This window comes from Triturus cristatus, chromosome 6 (genome assembly GCF_964204655.1).
Source record: "Triturus cristatus chromosome 6, aTriCri1.1, whole genome shotgun sequence".
Taxonomy (NCBI): domain Eukaryota; kingdom Metazoa; phylum Chordata; class Amphibia; order Caudata; family Salamandridae; genus Triturus; species Triturus cristatus.
The window spans coordinates 585,564,103-585,587,127 of NC_140589.1; the positions used below are offsets into that span (position 1 = coordinate 585,564,103).

The 23,025-nt window shown below is 43.0% G+C and overlaps 1 protein-coding gene across 1 annotated transcript in view; it reads right to left on the reverse strand.

The window, feature by feature from the left end:
- The window catches only part of ME1 (malic enzyme 1), a 1,430,669-nt gene that overhangs the window by 191,782 nt on the left and 1,215,862 nt on the right, over window positions 1-23,025 (reverse strand). The window contains exon 10 of the mRNA XM_085611027.1: window positions 21,913-22,018. Within this exon, the coding sequence (XP_085467153.1) occupies window positions 21,913-22,018 (106 nt within the window). The remainder of the gene's footprint in view (window positions 1-21,912; window positions 22,019-23,025) is intronic.

Consider the following 23,025-nt stretch of genomic DNA (forward strand, 5'->3'; position numbering starts at 1 on the left):
GGCCTCCGACTCTGGCTCTATGGAATCATGGCACCCGCATCAGGTGTAGATCGGCAGAGCGCAGAGCACGGGAAGGAATATAGTGGTGACCTAGGTCACTGAGAATCGACGGGCCGGAGCCCGACAGTATTTTATGAGTAGCATAGAGTGCTTTGAACCGGATTCTTTGCTCAACGGGCAACCAGTGGAGTCGACACAGCACACCTGAAACCGAGTTATACTTAGGTAATGCAAATAAGATGTGAGCTGCCGCGTTCATGGTGCGTTGGAGCCTATGGGTCACGGATTTATTAGCACCGAGCAAGAGGCTTTTACAGTAATCCAACCTAACCAGGATCGTGGCTTGTAAAACCAGCTGACGCGTGTGAGGCTCAAAAAGACTCAGAATGGGGTTGAGGCAACGCAGAATGCTGAAGCAGGTACCTGCCACAGACTTGGCGTGCTAAATACATTGGTTGCTTCTCAACATACCCTTGTTCTGAGCCATCACTTGCAAATGGACAAGTTCCCAGCCAATAGAATCAAACTTTGATTATTACACTTTAAAAATAAAACAGCAGATCCTAAAACTCAATTTACAGACCAATCTCTTTATTCCATGCCTCATTAAGAATCTTTAATCCCAAGTCTATTGACAACTGTGTACTTTTAAGGAAACTAGCTGCTATTTCAGTACACACCCGTACAAAATTAGAGCCCCTACAGCATGGAACCATTAATGGTGTTAGTCCTAGACGAAATTAGAATGTGCATTGACACCGGATACTCAGCCACCCTTATACTTCTCAATCTGCCTGCCTTAGTCAATAGAATCTCCGACAGCACCATTGCTGTGGGGGAGAGACCATAACCTCCACTGGCTAAACTCCTTTCTAACGGACTGTCCAGAGAAAGTTTCAACACCTCCATTTCATTCTGACTTTAAAGACATAAAACATGAGGTGCTCCGGACTCAAAACTCATCTCTACTGTTTTCAGATTGCGCATTGTTACTCTAACAGCCGTGATTCATTCCAATGGGTTTTTTATTATGCACATGTGGGCAGCATGCAATTGATTCTTAAATCAATGGTGACTCCTACACCCACTTTGTTTAGATTTAAACAATGCATGATTCATATAGCTACCTGGGTGACTCAGAACTCCCTCACACTGAATTAGTCAACAAATGGACTTCGTGTCTTCAGCAATGCGTCCACCTGGGACACAAACTGGTGGCCAGAAGAGCTCACCCCTCCCCTTTATCCAACTTAGGCTGTCAAAAACCTTGGAATCATTTTTGATAGCAGTTTGACATTTCATGAGCAAATCTCATGAACTCTTTTTTTACCGAACGTTTTGAAAAAGATTCTCCCCGGCCTTTATACTAGCTGACTGTAGGACAAGTGTGACTCAGTCCTTCTGGGATTCCCCCAAAAATATATCAACTAGTTGCAGACCACTCAAAATGCATCTGCCCACTTTTTGTTTGGAATTCAGAATTATGAATCCAAATCTAGCCATTTGAGAAGTTTACATTTGTTCCCCATTGAGTAAAGATGTCTTTTTAAGGCTCCTTGTCTTTGCCATCGGGCCTACCGCTCTGGTGGACCTATTTATTTATAAGAATTCTTTCAGAAATATGTCTGTATGCACACTAGGGTCTGATCTGCCCATCGTCTTCTCATTTTGTGGAGTAGAAAAACCAGGATAGGCGGCTGGTCATTTGGTTACCTCACAGCGACAATCTGGAATAGTCTATTAAGTCACATTTGTGATGATGTCTCTCAGAAAACACATGCAAACTTATCTCTTCACTCTTTAATTTCCCCTCAAGCTTTTTTTTTACTGTTGTCTGTAGTCTTCAGTGCTCTGGCAGGTGCTTTATGAAAACGAAACTAATCAAACCATCCCATCAGACAAAGGCAAAAGGTTTTGGCAGTGAAATTCTTGGCTCTTCCCATGCTTTTTTGTGTTGGATAGCTGCTGTGGATGCACGTGCATCTGCAGAGGCCATCTTTGAATGGATTTGTTAAAACATTACAAATGAATTTAAAGATGCCGTGCATACACGTGGCATGTTCATTATATTAAATGGCATGGCCCCATCGGATCAAGAGTTCATTCCAACTTTCTCACTAAAGTGACAATCTCCACAATCTCCCTGATAAGAGTGTCACAGTATAAGGAAAAGAATGGGTATTTCCTAGGGCAGTAACTGTGAGAAAGCATGGCTGCATGGTTTGCACGCAGGTGTATCCTTGTATTAATGCAATGTGGATGCTGGTCTCCATATGAGCATATTCTAGTGCTAATTGGGCACATGGGTGGTGGATGAAAAGTCACCGTAGACTTCCTAAAGGAGGCTTGTCCGGTGCTGCACATGTGTGTTTGTCCATTCGTGTACCTTTAGAATGCTGCAAATTTGGGCTGTAAGTGGCCATTGACTAGGCCCAGGCACATTTTTGTCTGCAAGAGGAATCTAACATAAATGTAAGATTACTGTCTATTGCATATTACATGAAATTAAACTTCAATGCAATTTTCACACAGTCTCCCATTGCACCATATTTCACACACTAGTGGTAATATTCAAGAACAAAATGTAGTCCCAGAATTACATAGAAGTTACGCAACGCAGGGCAGCAAGTAAAGTTGCTGCGCAGCATGAACGGGAGACAGCAGAACAGCGCCATATCTATTAAGATGTGGCGCCGTTCTATTCTCTCCCTGCACTGGTTCACTTTTGGGACCATGTGCCAACACTCTTGTGCTGTAGAACATGGGCGTCTGTGTTGTGGGAAGTATCGCTTTTGTGCTTCCAACAGAGCAGTCCCCTCCAGGGCAAAACATATTCTTTAAGGTGTTATACACTTTGTATTTGTGATGTATAATGCTGAAAACAGGGAGAAATTATTATACTTTGGAAGTCATATAGGAGATTGTGGCGTTCTAGGTGGTCAGAGAGTTGTCTGTTGATGGTCTTCTCGATGACTGGGAAGGGAAGCAGCAAGATGTGTCTGTGGTTGCTGAGTACTGCAGGGATGGCTGAGGGTGTTTGAGGAGAATGGCGACTTCAGCGTGTTTCCAGCTATCTTGGTTGTAGATATAGTGGGGAAGGGTTCTGTGGGTGCCCCTGAGTAAACTGTCTACCTTATTGCTTCAGTGTCCTCAATGGGTAGAGGGTACCATGCTGTCAGGTGGAAGTCTTTGGTTGATGAGGTTAGCAGGCTGGGAAGGTCAATAGGGGGTGGCTGGGGTATAATGTTGCTATAGATCTTGGTGATTGTTTTGTGGAAGAAGTCAAAGAGGTTGTTGAGAAGTTCTTGTGTAGGGGTGATGGTGTTTGTTGAGGCTGTTGGGTTGGAGAATTCCTTGAAGATAGCGAAAAGTTCCTTGCAGTTATTGGAGCTTGATTCAATTATCAGGGTCAGTGCCTTTTTCTTGGTATGTTTCACTTGATAATGAGAGTGTCTACGTGCGGCCTTTTGGGTTTTTCTTCCAGTGGTTCCTTGGGTGGTTCTTCATTTCCTTTTGAGTTGTTGGCAAACTCAATTGGATTCTCTGAGGTCAGCTTTGTAACAGCTGGCTTGTTTTTGGGATCTTTTGGGTTTGGTTTTCTTCAGGGGCACCAGGGCATTGAAACAGGTGGTGATCCAGTTGCTGAACGTGTGTCAATGATGAGGTCATTGGCGGGGTCTGAGCAGTGTAGTTGGAAAGCGTTGAGCCATTCCATTTCTGTAACTTTTTTCCTGCAGTGGCTTAGGCTTGCTCGACTCCATAGGGGTGGTTGGTGGCTCTGTTATGTAGTGATCCATCCATGTGAATGGAATGATGTGGCTGACTGTAACCTTTTCGCTGGAGGAGGAGGTGGGGTTCAGGGTGTGTCCGGCGATTAGAGTAGGGCCTTGTATGAGCTGGGTGAGGCTTATTTTCTGTAGACTTTCATGCAAGTCCATGGAGTTGGAATCTGTGGTATTGTCGAGCTGTGGCAGCAGGTCTGCATGAAAGATAAGATCACCTAGGAGTGTGAAATCTTTGGTGTCCATGGTGAGGGTTGCGGTGAGGTAGGCGAGGAGGTTGCTGAAGTGGGTGTGAAGCCCTGGGGGCCAGTATGCGCAGGTGCCTTTGATAGTATTTTTACTGTCTGTCTGAAGTTTGAAGTGCATGTGTTCCATAAACATGGCTTCTGGGTCAGTGTGAGAGTGAAATTATTGTTATACCAAAAATCCAGGAGCACAATAACAATATGAATGAACAGAACGTGAGAGGCTGTTGTTCACGTCAAATGCAATTTTACGCTACTTTTTAGCAACACACACTGACATTTCATGTAATTTCGCATACATATTTGGCCATTTCATGCAATTTTCACAAAGGAAATGAGGAGAATTTCGCTTGTGGCAGCTACGTCCCAGGACTCCTGCATTTTTTTGGCCGTATGGTGAGTGACTCTCCTACAGCATGAGTGAATTCAAATTCAGAAATAATCAGATCACTGTGTGACTGTTCATCTCCTACTAAGCTGACTCCCGCAGCAGGAGGTAGGGTGGAAAATGAGTTGGAACTGGAAACACAATAGACAACTGGCTTAGATATTTGTTTTAACGATTCAGTCACCAGGATACGCAGACCCAAGTAGAATCAGGGGGAATAGCAAGAAGCTACTATTTGTAGGAATGGGGTTCCTTTTTCCCTCACACACCAATCAGAAGCAACCTGGGAATAGGAAAACCACCCCTTATTGGAGCGGAATGGGCGGTGGGCGTGGGGTTAGATCTATAGTTTTTATATTTAAGCAGCCTTCATCAGGCAGCTTCACATGGGGTATACAAAACAATATTCCAGGTAAAAACCCGAAATATTGTTTTGCTTTGTTCAAGTGGTTGCAAGGAATTCAGCCTGGCCCCCAAACGCATTGCACCACTTCTCATAGGTGGAATGCAGGATGGATACCAGTATGTTAATCTGTACGGGACCACGTCCTACAATGGCATCAAGAAGGCTGGGTATGATGAAGAAGTCCATTAAAAGTCCATCAAAGGAATCAAACTGAAACAGAATTAAGCCCCAAATAAGCTGTTCTAAAAGACCCTAGATAGCGCTGAAAAGTGATTACTGGTGAACAGTGATGCCAAGAAGGAATTTCAAAGCAAAATTGTCTTAGAGCAATATGTTTAGGTTCCGTCTCTTTTAAAAGCAATGATGGGTTTGTCATCACCCAAAATGCACTCTCCCTAATCTCGTCGACCTAATCACTGCTTAATATAGAGTTTATTAGGGTAAACTGGTAACGCTAGTACCCACAAAATGTGGAACTGAGGCACCATTGGGAAGAATCTTGGTACGACCTGAGGAGGAAGGGGGAAGGCAACGAAGCGCACGAAACCCAGAAATGGTTACTGTACAGCATTTTTTTGGTATAGACATCAAACCCCCTCTAGGCCCTGAGTGCTGTGAATGTGCTGAGTGTGGTTATGTAACCCCGAATTGCTCAGTGGACATTCAAGGGGAAACCATGGGATTAAGTGTTGAAGGAGTACATTATTTAGAAAAATAACAGAGAATTATGATCAAAAAAGGCTACCCCAATGCAACCCTTGAAAATAAATGTCTGCCCATTGAATTAGTTGCAATATTATCTACTGAATTATCATTTCACTATTCTCACAGACTATGTCTGATGACATAAGGAGTCAACCCACAAAGTGTTTGATAGTTTTTAGCTTCTCAATTTTTCACAGGATTGGCTCTTACATAGGAAATGGCAACTATTTGTCCTGAGCAGTACATAGCGCTCTGCCCTACCATCAGAGCTTTTTGGGGGGCATATTTAAGGAGGAGTCTGGATCCAAGACATAGGGAACGGGTCTCAGAGGCAAGCTTAAGTCTTCCTAGCAGGTAACGGGAAGGAGTGCTTGTCAGTCATGCACTGCCATCAAGCCATTGTTGGGGAGAAGCAGGGGAGCACTGGGATTCCTGACCAAATACATGCATTAAACAGCTGACTTCTTTTTAGGGGACAGCAATGCATTTCAGCGGTATGTACAGTCAGAACTCATGAAAGTGTATTTTATATGCTTGAGACAGCCAAACGTCCATCAAAATGTGGGCTTGCATCTCCTGCTAGGCTCGCTCCTGTTGCAGGGATGGTGGTGGATGAAGGTAGGAACGTGTGCCGGTACTGGAAACGCAATATTGACTGGTTGAAGTCCCATAGTTTCGCGGATTGGATGTCATGTCGTACAGTCCTGAGTAGAATGTGGGGAAGAAAAGAGAGGCTGGCATTTGGAGGCAGTGAGGTTCTATTTCCTCTGTTGCACAATGTGAGGGGCTGGCTTAGTATATGGTGCTCACTTTTGTAAGTGTAGCACCCTGCACTAATCCAGACAACCCTTATGGTGATTTTAGTTTTCTTAGACAAACTTAGAAAGCTCTCTAAGTGGTAGTTGTGGAGAGCAGCCTTCAGGCTTAGTCCGGAAGGAGTGTAAAGCAGCTTGTTTTACCAGTACTTAATCTTATGGTATAGTGTAAGTGAAAAAGAATCACACAGTGTAGTTATAAAAATATGTGTTTATTACAAACGCTCACTAACACATTGTACTACCTCCTACCCGGAGGTACAAACACAGTACACACAATACTTAGGAAATAGAACTTGTAAATAGCACAAGTACACATTGGTGGCCAGGGGGAGACCAAACCATATCCTAACATAGTGGAATGCGAAGGTCGACTCAAAACAAGCATGAACCCAGAAGACGTAGAAGAGCCGGGGACCAAAGGAACCACCCAAGATGAATATCCAGGAACCCCACAGAGGTTGTGTGCAGAGTGGGAACACAACCGCGTGCTCTATGTTAGTCAATGGGTAAGTCGTGGTTGAAGTTTTAAAGAAAAAGGACCTTTCCCAGCGGACCATGAAGACACCTCATGGAAAATACAAGGTTGGAGAGCCACTCCACCCGTAGATACCCCAGAAACCAGGATACCTAGTATCTAGTATCTTGATGGCCCTCTCTCACCTCCAAACCAATTTAGCGCCAGGATACTCCTCGCGGAGTGATAGATGCGCTTTTTAAGTACCTAATCAAATCAATTCAAATACCTACACCAGGGAAGCCGGATGCATCGGTGTCAAGTGACGTCGCAAACCGCCGCGGATCACAATGGAGGACTTCAGGAAAGATGCTGCTGGAGAAGAAGACGAAGGAGTCTGGTGGAACCCAAAGATGGATTCGAGATGATAGGTACCTGCAAGCAGAGGAGACAGAGTCTATGCCACTTAGGAGTGATCAGGAGGCACAGAAGACAAATGCCCACCGATGGCGGAGATGCAATAGAGGTTGACGATGCCCTTGTAGTTGCAGTTGTGCTGACCAAGCAATGCTATAGAAGACAAGGAACCGTTCACAAGCTGTCCCACGTTGAATGTCGAGAGCCAAGGGGTCAGTGTCCAGCAGGGGCAACAAGCCTTGGCAGCGGCAAACAATGTACTAGATGAAAAAGGTGCAGTGTCGGGTCCAGCAAGGTCCAAGTGACTCACCACAAACAGGTAAGTCAGAGCAGGCCCCAAGCAAACAGGAGAATCCACTGTAGCCAAAGAAGACCCTTAAGGGGACCCACGGGTGAAGGCACAGGAGTCACAAGAGGACCTCAAGCAGCTCACAAATGAAGAAAGACCATGGTGCAGAGAAAGTGGTGAGGGTGAAGATCTTGCTTTCAGGAGTTGTTTGAGATTGGAGCTTCTTGGAGCCTAAAGATCTTTGGAGGGGAGAGCCAACAATCCTTGGCAACGTCAAGTCGACGCAGTGCACAGTGGTGTTGTTTCGGCGGTTCTTACGAGGGACACTGGCCTCAAACTTGGTATGAAGACAGTGCAGGCCTCAAGGGAGTTGCAGAACCCCCACCTGTGTTGCTGAGCCTTTTGGAGTCTGTGGGAGCCCAGGATCAGCAGCCCGGTCAGCTGCGTTGCGGTGCCTGCAGATGCAGGGGAGTGACTCCTTCACTCCAAGGGAGATTTCTTCAGGTGTCTTGGATGTCCACAGGCCTGGTGAAGAACCTGTATGGTGCACGGACACAGACCTTGAAGAAGACCAGCAGGACAACGAGACCAGGAGCAGCAGGAATCTTCCCTGGTGCAATCTCAGTTCCCAAAGCGAAGTCCAGCGAAGTCCAGAGTGTCTAGACAGTTGAAGTTGAAATTGTATGTGATCTGAATCTTGTCCCACGATGAATCTAGGGACCCACCCACAGGTACGTTCTTAAGTACCCTTAGGAGAGGATTGGGACACTTCAGGGGTCCCTCCCAGAGGAGGGGCTGGACAGTGGGGAGGATACTCCCATGTTCTTTGTCCAGTTTCGCGCCCCACCCTGCCCCAATACACTAAACCCGATCTGAGAGGTGGTTAGGATATCTATTGTTCTGCCTTCCCCTGCTCGAGCTTGTCTCAGCAGCAGGAGGGCAGAAACATGTCTCTGGTCGGCAGCAGCCATTGTTTGATGTCTGTTTCTGAAAGACTGGTACCAGGAGCACTGAGGGCCTCCCGGAGGAACTTTACAGTGCATGGAATCATAAGGTGTGGGGGTATGATTCCAACATGTTTGATTCCAAACATGACATGGTTCGTTACAGGCAGTTTAGAGATGGTCATCGTGTAATGATGCATGGCCACTAATGTCTTAATGGCTGATGCACTTACAACCCGGGAGAATGGAGGGACACCCTCCCACTTAGGACCCAGCACCCTGCCTTCAGGATTGAAAGGCCTGCCTTAGGGGTGACTAATAGGTTTTAAGTGTAGTGACCTCAGATATAGAGAAACCCATATCTGTCGTTAGGGGTGCTAGCGCCAGTTTACACAGGCCGCAATGGCAGGCCTATAGTCCCAATTTAAGTGGTCTACCATGGGTGGCATAATACATGTTTTAGCCCAAGGGAGACCCTGGTGTACCTATGCCATGGGTACCTTAGTACCACACACTATGGGTTTACAAGGGTATACCAGTAGCCAATCTGGAGTGTACCTAAGTACTCACAATGTCCAATTTATGGAGGAATTACAGAAACTGGGGTCCTGATTAGCAGGATCCCAGTCAGACTAGTCTGAAAAAAGCGGGGGTGACCATGAAAGCAGATTCTACTTTCCTACACACATCCACACCAATCAGAGGCAGATTTGGAACATCGGAACCAAACTTGTTGGACAGAGACCAATGGTAGGAGTGTGGCGAGATCAAGGGCAGGGTCCAGTCTCTGTCTTTCCTATTCAAACAGCCTCCTTTAGGTAGTTTTGGATAGTACAGAGGCTTACATCCTCTTTTGCATCTCAGCAGGCATCTGCCTAGCTTTCACCAATAAGATGCTTGGAATCACAACTATGATTAGTTCAGCAATCCTTGGAACAGAATGGAAGATAGCTGTGTATGTCATACAGAAACTATATATTTTAGATCGGAACACTAAGCAACAGAGCGACACTGAGCAATGTTCCTGAGACTACCAGTTATTGAGGGAATAAAGGAAGTATGTGACCTTCTAACTACATGTGTCAGCATACATATGCCAATAATTCACTACACAGGCACATTAAAATAACAAGTAACTTATGTGGTACCCTATCTCCAGGAAGCAGCGAATCTCATCCTACATTGTATACTTCAGAGTCACGCTAACAGACTAAGGCCCTCATTAAGAGTTGACTGGAGTGGTATACCCAGGGGCATGCCACTGGCCTCTATAGCTTTCATAGTGTTTCTGGGCCCGTAATTAGAGGCTTTCCGACCGACATCGTAATCAGGCCCTTAATATGCTATTGTTTTCAAAACCAAAATCCCAAAACTAATGACCCCACACCATGGAAGTTTTCTCCCTTAATGTGGAGGTCATATAAATGTATTCACTGTCCCTTACTGCCACGTTTTTCACAGCAGTAATGGAGAATAAAAACTGGCCATTCGACTGTCCACTCTAAATTGGGCAGATGGACGAATGGCCAAACCTCTGATGGGCCTTAGTCTATCAGGCCGTCAGAGAAGTATGTCAGTGATGGAGACAAAGTAGTCTCAGCCGCTGACATGCTTAAGGTCTGCCTGTCTATAAATTAAGTGGACAGACCTTCAATTGGGTGGAGAGGTACTCCGTTGCCATTGCAACAGAGTACACTCCCGCCAAATTCTAAATCAGTCCCTAAGTCCTATTGAAGATCTTGAAGTTCTTGACAAAAATAAAATGTATTCTCTGGAATGGAAAATGATGTTGGTTCTTTCCTATAAGTACTTACAAATTAGATTTCCATCCAACTTTGTTGTTACCACAGCCCTTATGCCAAGTGAAAATTGTAGCTGAACAAGAAAATGGAGCACTACATTTCACAGCTAGATGTGAGTGTTCTTTTCAGGCACTGCTGAGTCTTCTGTTGAGGCACAGCTGGTGACATAAAGGGCTAACACTGGGTGGATTATTCTGCTAAATTTAGTAACCCATTACAGATTTGAATAATTAGGAACAGAGGCAAAAGGCCATTCATGGTAAGAATGAAAACTAAGGTGGGGGATTGGGAGGATGGATTTTTTTTAAAGTTGTGTTAGTTTGTTTTAGAAAGTAACATATTCAAATATAATATTCATTCTTATTATTTAAATATATAAATTGGAAACATTTTAAATAAAACTTAAAATAATATTGGGTTATTTTTTTACTTTTTTACCATGCAAATCTGTTTTTAATTGGGAGAATTGGGTGGGTACTTTGTTATTATTAGGAAGATTAATTTTGAGAATATTGTGATTTTTAATGACAATTTCTTTGTATTTTTATAATTAGTGAACTACGGGCCAGATTTAAAAACCTTTTGCACTGGGTGTGAGTCATAAAGTGATGCAAACCTGCACAAAAATATTTTTGTTGGATTTTCTTTCCAGCAAAAAACATGTTTTGTGTTGTAAAGTTGCCTAAAAGTAATGCAAAGCAGCACAAAGTGCTGCTTTGTTTACTTTACATCAGAGGGGGCGCTACATGGGTGTTCCTGTGTTACCACTCATGCTTTTGACACAAAACCCCATCTATTAACAATAGTAGGCAGAGTAAAATAATGCCACATTGAAGCAGGCGTGAAAAGAATAAATATTTGTATTACTTCTTTTTTCCTACTTTGCATGTGTGCTCTACTGACAGCATACATACAAAGTAGAAAGAGTATTACAGTTTACCTAGGCGTAGTATCCTGTACGGTAACCTTCCAGCACAAAACCTATGCTAGACTCATGCAGACACCCTTGCACTATGGTGCAAGGGTGCTGTGCTACTTTGTGTGACGGGGTCGTAAATCTGGCCCTAAATATTTATATTATTATATTTATACATGTAATAAAATAATTTCTAAAACTTATTGGAGTTTAGAATTTTTTCATTTGCTTTGCTAATATTTTAGTTTCTACATTAAAAGAATAAGTAATCTATATGCACAATAATACTGGTTTTTAAGAATATTTAACTAAAAATTATCATGTTATTTTCAAATGTATTTCGGCGTTTTTAAATTAAATATTTATAGTTTATAATGTTAAAAACACTCAAACATACAGAATTGTTTTATGTTTTTTCAATATGTTTAAACTGATAAATGTTATGTTAAAAGAGTGCCAGGAGTAAGAATGTTAATTTTGACACCCCAAATTATATGTAGCTTCCCCTGTGTTTCTTATGCTGGAGTTAGAACAACAATTCTGCCATCCCCAAGATATATCCACTTTGATCAAAGATAGTATGACTGAAGTTAGAATAGTAAACACTCAAATACATTAACTTTCTCCTGTGTCAAACTGGAATTAAAACAGTAAATCTGACCCCATTCCCAAATACATGCAGTTTCTCAAATGAAATGGGACTAAAGTAGAATAATCAATCTGAACACTCCCAATATTATATTCACCTTCCTCAATATTAGTTTTACTGGAGTTAACAGCATCATTCTGACCCATAAAATTTATACACTTTCAGGGCCGCACTGGCCATAGCGGGCACCGGGCATTTCTCCGGTGGGCTGCCAGGGTGGGGAACGGTTTTGGGCCCCTGGCCATTTTTGTTACCTGGGTCTGGCAATATCGACCCCTGTAATAAAATCGGCCCTAGCAAATAGCTCGGCCCCACCCCCCCTGGCCCCCAGGTGGCCGGCCAAGCAGTTTGCCAGGGCCGATTTCGGTTCCCAGGCCGGCCCTGTACACTTTCCACAACGCCAGAAGGATTGGATTCAGAATAGGAAATCTGAATCCTTCAACTCTTAATTATATGCCTATTCCTCTGGAGTTAAATCTGGCCCCCAAATCTGACCCATAAATGATATTACTGGGGATAGGATAGTAATTTTGATGCCATCAAATATATGTACTTTGGACTGAAATGAGAATAGTACAAATTACCTCCCCCAACACAATATATGTATTTTCCCCAATTCTTGTTGGACTGAAGATGGAATAGTACATCTAACCCTCCGAAAATTTCTTCACTTAGCGTAATGCATTTTGGGCTTGATGAAGAATAGCAGATGTCACCCCCACATTAAAATCTATACATTTTTATATGGCTATATTTAAAAAAAAAGTTGCTAAATATTGTCAGACTTTTTAAATATTGACTTTATTAATACTTTTGTTAATAACTTTGAAACCGTTTACATGGTATTTTTGTATAAAATTGCTAAATATGGTTAATCTATTTATATTTGTTTAGAAAGGTATAATTAAATGCATACATTTAAAATAATTAACATTTTTATTAACTTTAATTACTATTTAAACATTTATCTCTTTTTTAAATTAACTTAACAACATTATGTAGCAGTATATTTAGTAGTAGATATTTTTGCTAATTCTAATGTTATTTTAATTCTTCTGTAAGATTGTACTAGATATTTTGGTAGTAGATATATACTTTAGATATTATTTGCAGTCAATATTTTGGTACTAGATATTTTAGTTGTTTCATTTTTAAGTATAGAAAGTCAATAGTTTAGTGGTAAATATTTAAACATCAGAATTGTGGTACCTAAATATTTTTGCAGTAGATATTTATGATAACAACCTCTTTGTTAGGACATTTTAAGAGTCAAAAACAAAATGATGTTAGGGTGCCTTTACTTTCTACCACACTCTGCCACTTCAGAAGAACATGCTACATGGGTACTCATAAACTCTATATATTTACCAGATCAACAAAAATGTTATTAACAAGATTAAAATAGTGTCACACAGAGAAGAAGGCAAACAAGACCCTCAAATTTTTTAATGAGGCAATGAGGTAGGTTCAGCAGTTTTATTTGTTTTTCCCACTTACAAGATTAATAATAAATGAGAGCCTTGTTTACCTTTCTTGGATGTGAGATTGATTTTTTTTATTTTTTAGAAATCAAACACCACTTTAGGTGCCTGTGTTAGGCGAAACAACTAGCATGACATGATTGACATTAAATCCTTTTAACCTTTTTCACCAAATGGCCATCCAACATGAAATACTTATTTAGGGGATCAGCTGTGACCGAGCCCCAGCCACTTGACAGAAGGCTTGACAAATTTTAAATGATGTCCTAGGCTATTATAATACCTAGAAAAACATTACAGCTATCATACTGAATTGCAAAAGTATGTGCTAACATTAAAATTACTATCCTGACTACAACACAACATGAGAAACCTGCAAAGGAATTCATGAGTTTTCTTGATTTGCTGCTGCCCAAAAATATAAAAACTGCCTCAAAATGACCTTATCTTCCAACATTTGTTTTTACCTAAGTTCTCCATAGAAAGAGGTAATAACATAAATTCTGTATTGACAAATAAAAAGGACACATTTATGATTTGTCATCTGATAGTGGATGAGTTCTTCTCTCCTAAATATGCTTATTCAGTATAGTCCTCACTTCAGTTATCTCTTGTTCGTTTTCCTCTCTTACATTTTCCCTCTCTTCTCTTTTACCTAACTCTATTTTATTCTAAATCGAGGTTTGCAAGGATTCTGCCTGCTTTACCATCTCCACTGAAGCACAGAACAGAAAGAATTCAGTATGCAGGTATAATTCACAAAGAGGAACAGTGGGGGAAACTAACAAAATTAACTACCAAAACAAGCATTGGCGAAGCCAACCTATCTCAGCTTTAAAAGGTCAAAGAGCTGGTTTTGGTAATGCTTGTCTTATTGTCATTCACATGTGAATGCATGTGTCATTGTCATGAACCTCCGAAACTGGGAGGAGGCACACCCCGTTAGATCTCCTTGCCCCAAAGGTATAATGTGTTTGACGCCCCCTTTGTTGAGAAAGAACAGACGTGTTTCTCACACTTCTCTATGATAATTCAGGCTCACCCAGATTTAGGATGTTATATGTCAGACAACCCTGGCAGGGAAAGTCTTATCTGCAAGAAGATATATGTACATATGTGTGGAACCTCACCCGGCCTGTGGAAACATTGGACACACACAGCTGTTGGTATTTTACAATAAGAGGTAATTTATCATATGCAGTCAGCACGTAAACCTTATGTATCAGAATTATGGTAATTATTATGACAATGTCGGCAATCATTATAAAAAACAAAATTACTCAAAGACACCCTAAGCAAATTATATTACAGATCCTTCCTTCCCCTAATAGATTAGTCTAATCCATACCTAACACCTACACTGACTGAACTATTAGTCATGTCCTTAACTATTTTATGCCTAGCCATATAACTATCCCTTAATCCTTTTAAAGGGCGTTAGGGGCTTATTTACAAGCTCCTTGTGGCCCCTTGCACTGCAGGTACGTCACTTTTTCCCATATTAAAAGTGACGCACAGGTGGCGCAAGGGGCTTGTACATAAGCTACAGAAGTTTATGAATCTGTTAAATGTAGGAGTGATTTAAGGGATCCGGCGTTCTCCTTTTCATTCACGTCAGCGCGTGAGCTTTGGACATTAGGTGTCAGACTGATAAGTGCAGAAGCGCGCCTAGAAGTTTGAAGACAAATAGCACATTAACGCAAAAGTCTGTGAAAAGCTGTTGAATCTGAAGGCAGAGGACAGAGAGGACTTTTAGGAATCAGAGTACTTTAGTAATGAGGTGCCAACGGAAAACTGAGAACAAGGGGACAGTTGTACTTTATTGGTAAGAAAAGAGCACCAGTTAAGAAAAACACACACATCAGTTCATGTTGATTTCTAAGTTTAACAGTGCAATAAGTAGCTTAATGAATCTTTCCAGGATGTGATTGTATTAATTACTCAAAGTTACCTTAAGATAACTTCACATGTGCGATTAAACTTTGCTCTAATTATGCTGACAGTCCTGAAATAGAAAGATTGCAGCATCAATCGTTTGTAAGGTTGAAACACAGAATTAGTTTCTACTGAGTTTCTCTTGCTCAAACTCATACCCCTATACCCGTGGTTGAATGTCTCCTTTATCCCTGCTTATTCCTGGAATAGGAGCAGACCCATCACCCCCCTCCCCCCCTCCCCCCCCTTCCCGGGTTTCCCAGTGCTTAGCATCTCTACTTTTATTAAATTTAGAAAGTCAATGTTTCAAAGAGCCCATAAGAGAAGCTGAAAGGTTGCTCATGAAGCAAAACTTTTCCATCTGCATGCCTTATCAACACACCATTCATTTTGATGAGCCTTTGATGTTTACTTTTGTTAATGTTAAAATATTTTGTTTCAGAATTTTGACTTGTGCTGCATCCAATTACAGTCTTTCCTAAAGTACAGACAAAACAATATACAGTAGTGTGGTGACTGAAATGATGGCTCAGTGAGCTGATGGTTGGACATCAGGAACATCATTTTAACAGTCATAAAGTCATAGCTGTTTCATAGTATTTTTCTGTAATACTTACAGTTAAATGTTTTTTGTATTCTACCCTATGATACGACCGTGGACGTTCTCAGAATTTAGAGGCGTTTTTATTAAAAAACTACCAGAAGCGCCATAATATGCAAAGTAGTATCAGCCTGTGTCACGCGTTACAGGCTTAAATTATCTTGTGCCCTAATGATAGCCTAACTATAATTACTTTATTAACTTTCTTGCTTTATCAAACTTGCTTGAAAATGCACCATTGCCCACTCTTTAAAAAATATAACTCCCGGGGTGGGGGCAACTCCCCCTTATGACAATCAGGCACATTTGCTACACTCGCACGCCACAGGGGACTCATCCTAAACATTTACGCCACACCACTTTCAAATGTCACCAGCCGCCACTGCATCAAACGCTCATGGTGGACCGTGTCAAAAGCAGCGGACAGATCTAATAATATCAGGGCGGCCCTTCCACCCATATCCACAACCCTTCTGATCTCATCCATGGTCTTCAAAAGTGCTGATTCTGTGCTATGACCACTCCAAAGCCATATTGTGTTTCATCCAGCGCCCGGGTTCTATGAAGGAAAGCCCCAATTGTATATTTAATGCCTTTTCAAACATTTTAGCTGGTAAAGGGAGCCTAGATATTGGGCGAAAATTTGAGGGGTCCGCCAGGTCTAAATTTGGGATTTTTAGAAGGGGTAAGATTGACGCCTTTTTCCAAAGCCTGGGAAAACAGCCGGTATCAATCATGGCATTGACAACTGGGGTAAGTGCCTTACTCAGTGGTTCTGCTACCGATTTAGCAATGGCCACCGGACAGGAGTCATAAGGTGATCCAGATCTAGCTGTTTCCAACAGACAACGTACTTGATCTAAAGGCAGAACCTCGAATTTCTCGACAACTACCATAGAGGCGATTTTTCCCCCCAGATCATCCTCGTCCCGGTCATTCCCCAATGCCAAAGGACCACTTAAAGCCGAGAAGATCACTTCCACTTTATTCAAGAAAAAGGTGGTGATCTTTTCACAGAGTTCCTGACTGGGCTGTAGTAGGACAGAACGCGGGGAGGAGTGATTGAGAACAGTTTTAAATAAAACTTTGGCTGAGTCTTTAGCGAGCTCAATTTTATTCACAAAATTTTTTTGTTTAGTAGCAAACAGCAGTTGTTTATAGTTTGGTAGCCCTTTTTATAAGCCAGCTTATCTGCTTCATTGTATTCTCTCCTCCATAACCGTTCTAGCCGTTTGCACATAAGTTTACCCTGTTTCAATTCCTCTGAAAACCAGGGGACAGACGGTGTCAATCTCTTGGGTATAATGCTCCTCTGCTTAGTCTTTTATGGAAACAGGGAGCCTCATTAACAATCTTTTGACATAGGGTAGCGCCGCAAGACTTCCTGCTGTGCTGCCCTATGTCAAAAGAAAAGGGCAGGAATGTGTCTTATCTATCAGATACAACGCATTCCTGTCCTTTCCTCCTGTGCTAGTGCACAAATGGCTGCCGTGCGCAATTGCAGGCACCCTGGCGCCATGGTGCAAGTGTGTCTGTTTTTTTACGGGTGAATGTCTTTGTGCAGGAAGGGACACCTTACTGCACAAAAACAATAATGGAGGTGATTTCCTCCTTGCAACTCCCGTTTACCACCCCTGGGGAGACGTTGGCTTTTGAAGCATTCCCAGGATCACGAAATCTCGCAAATCTGGGAAATAGTTCAAATGCCATGGGTCTTACATGGGAACACCCACCGTAATGCCCATGGCATGCCTCCCTATCACAGAGAGAAGCAACGTTGCCTCACTCCATATCTACAAGGCAGTGAAAAGCCACTTAAGGTGGCGTTACATGGTCTTGTAGATATGGCCCTGCAGTGTGTGCCGCTGGAGAGTCATTAAAAGTGACGTTACTGTGGCGCAGGGACCTTGTAAATGAGGCCCATGGTTTCTGTACAACTTGATCATGCAGCAAAAATATGCTAACAAGTATTTGATTTACAAAAAAGACAACGTATTTGTAGTTGTCATTTTATTTGCTCCAATAGCCCAATAATGTTTGTCTAAGAGAGGTCTAGCCCGTTCCAATATCTGTCTTCCCTGAAATATGACTGTGGTGATAGCATTGTGTTATGTTTGTGACATTTATGGCCCAGGCTTCACATTTAGGAGTGTCTTACTAGATGCACGCTTGCTGTGCTGCCCTATGCCAAAGTGAATGGGCAGGAATGCACTGTATTTAAGCAATACAGTGCATTCCTGTCCTTTCTGCCGGTGCTGGTGCCGTTTTGACAGCCTAGCACCAACGTTCAGACACTTGCACCATGGTGCATGGGTGCCTCCGTTGCAGGCAGGATTGCTTTTGTGCAGAAAGGAAGCAAACACAAGGAGATGATGGATGGAGTGCTGAAACTTACGTCTGCCTGTGGTCTACATAAAAAGCCTCATGCGTGACTCAGTGTGCGCTAGAGCAACTCACATCTTCCCATGTTGCACACTAGAACAGTTCAGGTCAGTCATTATTGCATTATTTAGCATCTGACATCTATAAGTGGTGCACACTAGAGCAGCTCCAAAATCAGAAGTGGGTCATGCTAGAACAGCTTAAATCAGCTTTTAGCTCAAACTAGAATGCCTCACATCTGGTAGTGTGCACAGTAGTACACCTCACGTCTTACATGGCACACACTGAAATAGCTCACATCTGCCACTGGTGCACACCAGAACATTTCACACTTAAACATGGTGCATGGTAAATCAGCTCTTTCGTAGAGCACACACTGCTATAACCCACCTCTACCTTTGGTGCACGTGGTAACGGTTAGAGTCTGCATGTGGTTACACAGGGGCGCAAAGTAAGCCTGGTCTTATAAACACTACAACACCTGATATCTTCTCATGGTGTAGGCCGGGTAGCACACCTGCAGACTAAAATACATCACAGCTACTCGGGTGCATAAAAGAAAACTTTGGGGCATATTTACTAGCCCCTATCGCCACCACAAGGTCACTTTTCTCGATGTTGTGGTGCCGTTAGGGGATTCGCCTTATTCTCAAAGCGACGTTAAGCCACTTAACATGGCTCAATGCCACCTTGTGAATAAAGCACCCTTTCAAGTTATGCGTAGCGTGAAAGGGGAGGGCAATGGGTGTTGTTGTGGCCGTTCCACCGCAACATCCATTGATTTTGACGCTTCCCCATATTTACAAGGGTTGCATACATATGGGGCAGCACCAACATTAAGACCAGGGAAAACCTGGTCTTATCCTGGCACAATGAGGAGCAATTTTAATTTCTCCTCGTTTTTGCTGTCTTGCAGCACATAGAGAAACAGCAAAACACCATTGATTGTTTATGTGCAGGAAGGTGTCCCTTCCTGCACATAAACAGTCATTTAAAAAAAAATCTGTTTTGCAACTTCTATGTGTGCTGCATTAAGCAGCACACATAGAAGTTTCAAAACGCCATTTCAGATTGTTTATGTGCAGGAAGGGAAACTGTGGTGCAAGGGTGTCTGCGTTGGTGCTAGGCAGCTAATTTAGCACCAGTGGAGGGGGACATGCAAGGCTGCACTGTATTCTTGTAAATACAGTGCAGCCCTGCGTTTAAGAAGTTGCAGAGTGTGGCATTAAGCCAAGGAAGCTAACACCACCCTCTGCCACTTCCTTGTAAATATGCCCCATCGTGTCTACCTGTGATGAACACCACAACAGCTCCGGTCCTAGGAAACTTGTTTCCGGTCCAGGGAAGACATGGCTTGGCAGTTCGGGCTGGACTGTTCCCATGAGGCACAGGGTCAGACTGATTTGCATATGGCCATGTCTGAACTGGGGTGGCAGAGTGGGCTAAAGAACGGTGATGGATTAAACCCAGATCAGTTGACTGGGGGTGAGTGCTTGCAATGTTCAACACTCCGTCCATCATTTCCTTTGGTTTTTGCTTTGTTCGCCATAAGTTGGCAGGGTATGCTCAGACGTGAGTCCCTTGCTCACTTTGCCACTGGATTCAAGCAAGCCCGGCTGAAGACGGCTGAAATGCCAGATACCGGTCCTAGGAAGCTTGTTTCCGGTCCAGGGAACACATGGCTTGGCAGTTCGGGCTGGACTGTTCCCATGAGGCACAGGGTCAGACTGATTTGCATATGGCCATGTCTGAACTGGGGTGGCAGAGTGGGCTAAAGAACGGTGATGGATTAAACCCAGATCAGTTGACTGGGGGTGAGTGCTTGCAATGTTCAACACTCCGTCCATCATTTCCTTTGGTTTTTGCTTTGTTCGCCATTAGTTGGCAGGGTATGCTCAGACGTGAGGCCCTTGCTCACTTTGCCACTGGATTCAAGCAAGCCTGGCTGAAGACGGCTGAAATGCCAGATACCGGTCCTAGGAAGCTTGTTTCCGGTCCAGGGAAGACATGGCTTGGCAGTTCGGGCTGGACTGTTCCCATGAGGCACAGGGTCAGACTGATTTGCATATGGCCATGTCTGAACTGGGGTGGCAGAGTGGGCTAAAGAACGGTGATGGATTAAACCCAGATCAGTTGACTGGGGGTGAGTGCTTGCAATGTTCAACACTCCGTCCATCATTTCCTTTGGTATTTCCTTTGGTTTTTGCTGTGATGATCACCACAACAGCTCAATTCATAACACTTTAACAGGGTCAGTACCTTATATTTAGGGCTCCCGGTTTTATGGTATTTATTTTTTTGACATTCCCGTCTGTATTTATCCATATTTATTTTTTGTCAACTTTATCTGTATTTATCCATATTTATTATGGGTTTTGTGAAAAAAATAAAGCTGAAACTGGTATATTTCCACATTTATTTGACCAATAAATATGGAGTCACGCTTGAATGCCTGCCAGGTTTCAGTGATATGAACACCCGCAGAAGATAAATCAATGGTCTTATATGAAAATATGCACATTTCAGTTTCAGCCTTGTGCATCTCTACTGTTGTTTAAGCCTCTTTACTAACAACTAACATTCCTTTCTTTTGTAACCCCCTTACCTATCAATTCGCAGTTTCTGGCCTGGGAGTGATGGCAAAGTGTATATTGCACAACTACTCATCAAACTACATCTTACAACAAAAAACAGTTTATTATTAATCACATATGCGAAACCTAACAAATTAACCAATGCTTGCTCTAGTTTTCCCTCACACCACTCCATGGCTGGCAATAATTGTAAGAAGATAGTTTCATAATTTTCATAACAATAACATGTTTCATATAGTGCCTGCCTCTTGGTCTTTGCAGAGGACCCACACATGTTCTCCCTCACTTCTCTGGGAGACTCATTACAAGCTCGAGGTACATTTTGACATTGACATGAGGCTCCCAGGCGTTATTTCCTTGCCCACCATCTCTGTCCACTGCCATCTACTTAACACCAGCAATACCTCAACTTTCAATCTGTCAGGATCATGAATATTCCTCAGCAAGCTGGACTAGTGCTACAGCTTGGCTGTCAGCCACCTTTATGATACATTCCACATCATTGAAAACAGCCCACGCTTCACTACTTACAGCCTGTTGAATCTCGCAATATCGTCCTCTCCCCACATTAGGTAACTGACTGACTCACAGTGTACCACAAATCCCCGCTAAAAGATCCTGTAGAATTCAATTCTACCTTTGACCTCTTCGTCATGTACCGTGCTGAGAACTAAACATTGCATCCCCACCGGGTATATCCAAATTCAGTCCTGTTTCCTGTGGCCCCACCATAAGAATGCCCTCCAGGTTATTATTGGGGCTGTTACCACCACGAGTACCTTAAACATGTCCCAAAATGCCATATTCTAGAATTAAAGTCTTCCACCACCACAATACTCGCCTGTCGACTTTTCATGCACAGAGCTCATCAAGAATTTTGCATTGTCCGTAATGTATACTTAGTGTTGTGCTTTAACTGTAAAAGTCTTGCAACGTCTCACTCACGTTTTTCTCAAACACAAAGGTTTTGGCGCAACCCCCGCTAAACTCCTATGCTTGCTGCAAAAGACATGCTGAACAGAATTTATTTGAGGATGTCCAAAAAATACATGGATACAAATGCACTCTGGCCAGTCTAAATTAATGACGATTTAGTGACATTACCTATGATTGCAGTTGGTTTTAGAGCTTCGACAGCGTCCTCCAGTTTCCCAATTTCCTCATGTTCATGTGCAAAACGTTCTTTCTCATGAGTCAAAGAGGCTCGCCCCTAAGAACACAGAACAATGTAGAAATTAGTTACATTTTTTTGCAATTATGTTTATTAGCATTTTAGAAAACAAAAATAACATGCATTCTGGGGGCTACTCTTCCCCATCATAAATACCTCCTAGAGAGTGTTTGGGCCATTCAGACCCACCAATAATGATTTTTCCCTGCTCGGATCATCAGAAACCAGTGCACCGTGTGCTGGTGTTGTGTCCCAGCACAATAAAGGAACAGATCCGGCAGTCCCAGTCAACCCTCTCCAACCCACTGATACATGAGCAACCAAGGGGTAGATTTACAAGCCCCTTGCGACACATTTGTGCCGCCGTTGCGTCACTTCTGTGACACAGCGGCGGCGTAAACCATGCGCCACGTTGCCACTTATTTACAACGTGACGCATCTAGGCAAATGCGTCATGTTGGAAAGCACTGCGCCACATGAAACCTGCGTCAGGTTTCATGTGGGCGTTCCGTCGCAGGGTGTGCGTTCCATCGCAGGAAAGCCTCGTAAATGTGACGCAGTGAAATCTACAAGACTTCACTGAGTCAGTTTTACAACGCCGCTGCGTCAAACCCTTACGCCTGCTTGAAGCAGGCGTAAGGAGTGACGCACCGCGTTAAGTATGGGCGGCACCTGAGCATTGCTGGAGTTGCATCGCGCTTGCGACACGACTCCAGCAATGCGTCGCCCTTACGACATGAGATGCGACACGCATCTGCCTATCCTTCCACCATGGTGCGCCACATTGTAAATGCGACGCATCCATGGTGGCGCAATGGGAGAATTGCGTGTTGCATCTATTCTGGCGCATCCCTGCTGATTTGCAGAAATGCGCCAGACCTAGTAAATATGCCCCCAACTCTTTAGACCCTGGCAGTTCAAGCTTATTAAAATACAATAAATAATGAGCGTATTGTCACCAAAGCATTACATAGTATATATAACTCTACATCTACTCTCTATCATCTCGTCCCACAAATTGCACTCAAAAATTGTTGAGGGGGAGG